The 8,131-nt window shown below is 33.6% G+C and overlaps 1 protein-coding gene across 3 annotated transcripts; it reads right to left on the bottom strand.

Moving 5' to 3' along the window:
* Positions 1 to 495: 495 nt before the first annotated feature.
* LOC113853544 (homeobox protein BEL1 homolog) lies at positions 496 to 5,058 on the bottom strand. Of its 3 annotated transcripts, none has more exons than XM_027483957.1 (5): positions 4,679 to 5,037; positions 3,538 to 4,503; positions 2,643 to 3,025; positions 2,114 to 2,174; positions 697 to 1,577 (listed from the first exon to the last, which is right to left on the bottom strand). In XM_027483957.1, the coding sequence occupies exons 2-5, from the start codon at positions 4,453 to 4,455 to the stop codon at positions 960 to 962; spliced, it is 1,980 nt and encodes a 659-aa protein (XP_027339758.1). In that variant the 5' UTR covers positions 4,456 to 4,503; positions 4,679 to 5,037; the 3' UTR covers positions 697 to 959. The 3 variants fall into 3 exon arrangements, with proteins under 3 accessions (XP_027339756.1, XP_027339758.1, XP_027339757.1); XM_027483956.1 differs by having other exon boundaries at positions 726 to 1,577; positions 3,538 to 4,563; positions 4,679 to 5,024; XM_027483955.1 differs by having other exon boundaries at positions 496 to 1,577; positions 3,538 to 5,058.
* Between the last annotated feature and the right edge of the window lie 3,073 nt (positions 5,059 to 8,131).

Here is an 8,131-nt window from a genome sequence, read left to right as displayed (position 1 = left end):
CTCTCGTCCTTGCGATTCTGTTCATCAACCTTTTAGCACAAGTTGCCTTCAATAAAGAGCATGCATCTCATCTTAAAACCCTAATGCCTCCAACACTAATTGAAAAGATATCTTTTTAGTGGCAAAAAAGAAGGGGCACCGTCGAACCAACCATAAAACAGATATATCATAAAGCAGCCAATTCTTATTGGCACGAGACGTTGTTTTCATGAAGTGAATAAGGGACCACAACCATCAAATTATCCTTGATATATAGATATTTTATTTTATCTTTTTTGTAATTCTTGTTCTTAACATCCAACCAAAACTGTACAGCAAAATGATTTATTGTCCTTTTTACAGTATTCCTTTCCTTTTGCCAATAAACAACAAATATCTTCAACAATTCTATTATTTAAATATCTAAAAATTAATATCGCAGGTAATATCATATATTTTTTATTTGTTTATATATATATATATATATAGGTATCTTAAAATCCTCACCACAATTAAATAGAGCACCAAAAAGATATTCCACTTTAGTGATACAAAAATCATTTTCCTATCTTCAATCCTAAAAAAGAATTTTATTTCCCACTCGAGCTGTTGGCTCAGTGATGAATGGGAGCCCCATCAACAACTGATCAAGTAGCTTTACAAAAAGGTATATTTTCCAGGAAAAACAAAAATTAATTTTAAAAAAATTAAGGATAACAGGAACCATATGAAAAATCTGTATATCTAATACTATCGCATCAATCAGTTGGTGATTCAAATTCCAAAATAGAATAGGCAATAATAAATGTTGAAAGCATGTATTATCTAAGTGTAAAGCTTCATATCTATATGTACTAATTAAGCTAATTTAAATTTAAAACTAACCTTTCTACTTTAATTAATTTCAATGGTCCTACATATGATTCACTATTAATTGAATAAGCTTTGCCTTCTATAACCACTGGAATATATTTTCATTATCATGCCAAGTCATGAAGCAACTGTGTCCCCATAAGATTCCTATACGGCATATTTTGTCCTTCGCCATCCAAAAGAGAGTACTGAACCGTTTGACACTCCTCAATCTGGTCCCTTTGATAGAACAATGAGTTTTGTGTTGCTGACGGAAACGCTAAACTCACCCCACCTGCACCGTGCTGTTGTAACCCTAGCGTTAACGACACTCCACTGCCACCGTGGAAACTCTGATTTGCATTGTGATCATTTGTTGTGTAAGGAACCGTACCGGAGGAATGGTGTGTGTAAGATGAGAAGTCAAGCTCCACTGAACCAAATGTGTCCGTGGGATTCATGTGGTGGTCGTTTTGGATGGTTTTGCTGCTCTTTGTGTCGTTTTTATGATCTGGGTTGTTGATGATGGACGACACGCACTCTGAGTCGATTCGAAGGAGTGAAGCTTGCGTTGACTTTTGATCCTCAGGTCGGGTTGAAGGAGATTGGTTTTGATCCTCTTCATGATTTGTGCCACCTTCCGAGGATGCTATGTTGTTTTGTTGCTCCTTCTCTTCTTCCAAGTACATTTCCTCTACCATCGGCTTCCATAGCCTCACCCTCGCGTTAATAAACCAATTTGAAACCTGCTTCCAAATTAATTAAACCAGTGTCGCGATTAGTTTTCAAGTTCCGTGCATGCAATTAATAACAACAGTTTATTTATCGGTGAGTTTAAGTTATTGCATGCATATACAATTCTATCTTTGACATACTAATGAGATTTTATTGATAAAGTATTAAATAAAGAATTTTTTTAAAATTAAATATTAACAATAATATTTTTTTTTATTAAAAGCACATTTATTATATTAAAATTATAAAAGTATATATGACAAATATTTTTTTATTAAATTATTATTATTATCATTATTATTAGTTATTTAAACTCAATTTTAATAACTGAAACGAACATTTCTTATTAGTCTACATGAAATATGATTATTTAGCTCATGGGTAAATTGGACAAACCCTTGATTTAGCTGTAGGAATATTAAAAGATGGGAAGTGTTGGGTGACTGAATTATCTATATGAGAAGGTCGTATGTGTATTGGAATATGTTTATGCAAATTAATTGAGGGCAAATTGAAAAACTTAAAAAAAATGAAGATGTACACGTGCCTGACTTCTTGAGAGACCGGTTTGGCGGGCTAGAATATGTTTATCAACATCGCTTGGGTACCTGGAAAGGTTTTCACCAAAAAATTAATTAATATATATGACCTTCAATGGCACGTACTAAGATTAACTAATTAATTAATGATTAGAGATAACTGTAACGGAGAAACGGGCCCTACGGAGAATAATTAAACTAGCAAAAAGTAGTAGTTGAGATAAAGAAGCAAATGAAAAGATTATAAATGTCCTAAAGAAAAAGAAATGATTGAAAATAATGTGACAAAATACTAAAAGATGGAATCTGAATAGTGATGCACAGAAACTACCAAAATGTGTATTGACACACTGTTTTCAAGCATAAATGATTGAGATTCTACACATAAGAAACACACGATTATAGAGAACATTGATTCTTTAGCAAAATCTACTTTGTAGCTAACTTATATATATATATATATACACACACACTAGAACTTCATCATAGCTAGCAAACAATTATAGAGAAATAAGAAGAGGAGTAGAGAACAATTACGGGTGGAGAAAGTGTTCGAAAAGCCAAGCCCGAAGAACGGAAACGGATCGTTCGGGAAGACCACGTTGGGGTCTCCATGGATGGGTTTCCATCATGTTAATTTGCTGAAATGCCCTTTGTTGTCTCAATGCTTGGTCAATGATTCGAAGCCTAGGTGTTTCACCCCTTGTTGTGCCCGGTGCAACGGGATCTTTCTCTCCCATGGCTTTCCTTGTGGCTTGAATTTGATCCAAAATCCCATCCTTCAAACATCTAAAATGTCTAGACATGGCTTTCAAAGCCAACGCCGAGTAAACTGTGGCGGCCCCATTACCCGCCACTGCTTCAAAGGAGGAGACCACAGCCTTCATTTGATTACAATAGTGCTTGTATCTTCTATCAACCTTGAGAACAAAAAGGGTATACAAAAGTGAAAGAAAAGTAGTAATATATAAACATCACTTTGAAAGAAAGTTACCGCCAGCAACGAATTAAATGAGTCTATATATACACATACGTACAAGATTTAAAAGCAAATGAGATAAAATGAGAACCAAGTTGCTAAGAAAAGGTAAAAGGCAAAACATTAGAGGTTTTGGTTGTGAGGATAAATAAAAAAGGCTCAATTGTCACGAGGTGGGCATTGATGAAAAGGCCCGCGCGCTGTTTAATTAGTTCAAGAATCAAAGTGGAAAGACCCCAATCCCATCAACCACACCAACGAAAAGTTAAGAACCTGGATTGTGACGGGTAATTCACTTGGAGTAAAGGCACGGTTTTTACTTACACTTTTTCCATATTGTGCGGAACAATAGCACAAAAGATATATAAATACTTTCTTCGCCAAGTACAACACTTGGGAAATTAAACTCTTAAATGAAGCCCAAACAAATAAGAATATTTGAAACATATATACCTCTTCCAGCATCGAAAGCAGCCTTGTTTTTCTCTTTTGCAATTCCACGAACTCGAGAGAGCTGAGAGAATGGTTCTTTGAGGAACCGCCAGCGTTATCCTCTTCCCACTGCTTGTTCTTTTGAGAGTACTTTGGCTTTGGTACATCATTTTCCTTTGTCCCTAGACTACAAAACTCGTTCAGAAGGTCCTGTGCAGGTACCAAGAACTTGGAGTTCTTGATTAGAAATTGTCCCTGATAAAAATTCGCAGCTTTATTAGAACTGAAATACCCATCTTGCAACATTTGCTGTTGCTGAGATTTTCCAAAGAACCCCTCTTTTGAAGAAACAAAATCGGGTTGGTGCTGATGATGGCTACTTTGCCTTAGCTCAAAAGATTGCAACGCAATACTTGAAGGGTTGGTTGAACTAAGAGAGAGTGAAAGGCCTTGACTTGGCCTTTCGTTACCTTCACAAGGGAACACACACCTTAAAGAAGAGTCATCAACTATTAACCTGTTCTCTTGCCACGGGGCAGAATCATGAGCACCACCTACGATTAAATTTTCGCTACTTGTCTCAGAAATCCCTGATGTGAAATCTTGCTTATTATACTCATGCGGGTTGTAAAAACTGCTTGAAGACTCGTTCATCGTCTTGGAAGAGGAAGGACCCGCGTGTTGACTTGGTTTGCCGAAGAAACTTTTCCACATGACACCGTTGCTTTCACTTTGTTGCTGAAGATTCTTGGAAAACCCTATCATCTCCATGCCTGTGGTGAGGTTGAACATCTCTGGGTCTGTCACAAAGCCTTGAATATGGTTCATGAGATGGGGTTGAACTTGAACCGTTGGATTAGCAGAAGACACATCTGAGTAGCAGAACCCGGTTGATGAAGCCATGTCCCTCGATTTGTCTTCACACAGTTGTTGCGCCATGAAACCTCAATTATTGCTTCAGTTACTTGTTATTTCTGTTTTCTTATGCTGCAAGGTTGTGCGTTCATCAGGATCGAGCCTCCCAAAATAGAACTTAGAAACCCTCCTCTAATTAAAAAGTGAAGGAAGGAAAAAAACTGAAGGATTTGTAGGTATATATGAATATATTGAGTATAGTTTTCTTGTTTCTAAGTGAAGTAACTAAATGAGTGGAAGACCTTACCTTAATGGCAGATCAGTGGAATAGGAAGGGTTAAGGTAGGTGGGTGTTGGATGAAAGTGGAGGTGAAGGTGGTGGTAGTGGTGATGTTGATGGTGTTCCGTGGATGCAAATTGATGATGATGGTAAATTAGAGAGGAAAAGGAAGATGCTTTTACTCAGTGTTGTGGTCTTAATAAGCCAACATGAGGGTACCATGGAAACCAACCTAGGAAGAAAGATGAGATATACCTCCTCAGAAATAGAAGATCAGATAGGGGTGATGATGACCTCCATGCTATGATCATCATTGATATATGCCTTCCCTCTCTCTCTCTCTCTCTCTCTCTCTCTCTCTCTCTCCACCTCTAAGAGAAGTGGGTCAATGCAGCAAGATATATAAATACGACCAAATTAGTCTTCGTTCAAAGAAAAAAAAATCAAGGAAATTTCCTCAATTATTTCGTCCCATATATTACAAAAAAATCCTACAATCACAAAAATCATAATAATGTTAAAAATATCTATCTTAAATGAATTCAAATAATTTATTTTTTACGTGTATAATCTTACGGGAAATATTAATTAATTTAATTTAAATGACAGTTTTGTTTTATCATTAATTTATTTATGCACTTTACGTTATTTTATATACTTAATAATTTATGTATTTTTAATTATATTAAACGTATAACACATGTTTATATCATAATTCATGTAAATTAAATTACAAAATTAGTTATTTCTTTTAATAATTAAAAAAAAACTAACCTTCTATGCAAAGTATACTTAACATGGACCAGCAACAACATAAAGTGACTATCGTCCTTTGCCTGGTACATAAACTACAAGCCGCCGCATGAGTTGCTCTTTGAATTACTAACACCTTGATGATGACCCTGAAAACTGACCGTGATTTTTCGTAATGATATATACAGATAAAACTTTTACGAATTTCCTGAACTTCTGTGGTATTCATTGTTTCTTTCTCTCGTTTTTTCATCCATTGATTCGGGTATGTGATAGGACATATTTTAATATAAAAAAATTAATTTAAATTAATTTTGTATAACATTTTATAAAAAAATTGAAAATATGCAATAAAATAAATGATATGACGAAGAGAAATTAATAAATAAAAAATATATATAAACAATATAACTCTTTTGCAATCATTGTCACCGTTCACAAATTCTCCTTCTAGCAATACAAAACTACCATCATTCAAAACCAAGTGATCAGGAATTATTTTATTAATTTGCAATCCAAAATTGCATGATTTAAAATTAAAAAGAAAATGGGGAGGGGAATAGGGAAATCTTTGTAGGGAACGAATCCCGAGATTGAAGTCATTCCTAAGTAAAGTCTTTTACAGGCTTTTTCAGATTGGTTTCAGTGAAGAGAGCTCTGTTTGGGATGAGTTGGTGGGTCCTCATACTGCCTCCCTATGTTGTCCTTCTCGACCATAAGCTAACACACTTATTCTCTTCTGTTCTTTGTTAGCACACAGAAATATAGCCAACTTGCTCTATTACTCTGCTATCCACAAGCACACGGGATTTAGGTAAATTATCAAATACTTTACCATTATCGCATTTATTATAATCTTTTGCACAATTATTAACCAGTTTTTTTAAATGTACATAATAAAAACTAATAAATAATATTTTTTTTAAATCATAACACTTAAATATTATTATTATTATATTAAATTACACAATTTTAATGGAAAATTATTATGTGTAATTTCTTTATGTATTTTTAAATGCATATTCAAAATTTTGTTATTAGATATATTATTTTTGCGTGAATACACCAATAACTTTTTGCATCCGATTGAAAGCTATATTCTTTTTAACTAAAAAATTCACTAAAATAAATATAATTCCTTTTAAGGATGCCAACAGGACACGAACAGTGGTCATTACCACTGTGTGTGTGATCGATTACTTAAATTTGTTTCAATGACAGAAATTATAATAACAATAATTGAAAGAAAATACGTAAATTATAAAAACAACACAGCATTTTGTTTTAGTAAGAATAATATTTAATCAATCACGTATCAAGATTATAATAAATTATTTAAACGTAAGTAAGGATACTTTTATAATTTTATGTAAATCAATACCTATAAACGTTGATACTTTAATATCTACACCTACCTCATTCATATGCATAATAAAAAAATAACCATTTAATCAAACTTATAAATACCTACAGGTAAGACTTTTTTTAGGTGTAACAATTTTTTACTTGTAGATGTTCATAAGCGTAAATATTTTGGTTTAACATCTCTAGTCTTTTCTAATTAACAACTTTTTTCGCATGTCCAATAAATTTTTTAAATATCAACCATTGATAATTTAATAAAAATCAGAATATATGTTGAAAGGAGAAAAAGTGGGTGAGATTGGGTTTAAGGAAAATGTTCCTAAATTTAGGGCGAAGGCGAGATAAGATAATGAGATGAGGTGGTCCTATCCTTGCCCATCTAATTCTTATTTAATGTACTCCACCCATGGGAGGGACCGCCTCCTTTATTTTTGTTTATTCATCATCCAGATATGCCCCTCCACGCGCATTTCCTCTCCCTAGTACTACTCAACATAAATCTCAATTAATGCTACTTTTAACTGTTACTCTTTTTCATTCTTTTTATAAAAATAATTAATAAATTCAAAATATATTAATTATTAATATTATTAAATATATAAATTACTAATTATATCATTTAATATCATTGATATTTTTCTGGAAGTAATATTAATTAACCATCTTTATTCGAATGCCAAATTAAAGTTTAGTCAACATTATTATTAATCAATCATCATTTTTAATTAACATTGTTATAAAGAAAAATATGAATAATAAACATTAAATTAAAAATAAAACACACAATTTCTAATAATGTTTAGTTAATAAGAAAAGAATATACTATTGTGTTTAAAGCTTAAAATAAGTAAAAAATTATAATAATAGTATATTGATGATTTAAAATTATTAGCATTTGTCGAGAATGATAGGTGAATGCAGCATGTGTCCATTTAAAATATTGATGTTGGGTTATTGTATTATTGGCGACGTCTAGCTTTGCATTTTGTCATTTTCAATTAGAAGCACCTCCAACGGCCTGTTTTGCATCATGTCTGTTGTTCTAAATTTTAATATTGAAAACTCAGTTTCTTCAGGAATTTGTGTTTATTTGGAAAGAGACGCGCGAGAGAGGCGAGTGGGAGGGTGAAGGTAGCTTTAAATAAGGTGGTGGTCCTGGATGAGTATGTGGGAGGGGCAGCTTTCTCCGCCGCTTGCCAAATTTCCCTTCTCCCAACCCCAACATGATGTCATTCCCTTCTTTATTTCACACACAGTTTCTCATTTTTCTCACTGAATCTGACGCTGCTTTTCGCCTCTGTGCTCTACGCATTCCGCGCATGCATCCTAGTCAAGAATCTGCCCCGGTCACTTCGGTTTTCC

This window comes from Abrus precatorius, unplaced genomic scaffold (assembly GCF_003935025.1).
Source record: "Abrus precatorius isolate BTA unplaced genomic scaffold, Abrus_2018 Scaffold11, whole genome shotgun sequence".
NCBI classification, from domain to species: Eukaryota; Viridiplantae; Streptophyta; class Magnoliopsida; order Fabales; family Fabaceae; genus Abrus; species Abrus precatorius.
Note: the sequence above shows the minus strand (reverse complement) of the source record. Positions and strands in the feature narration are given on the sequence as shown.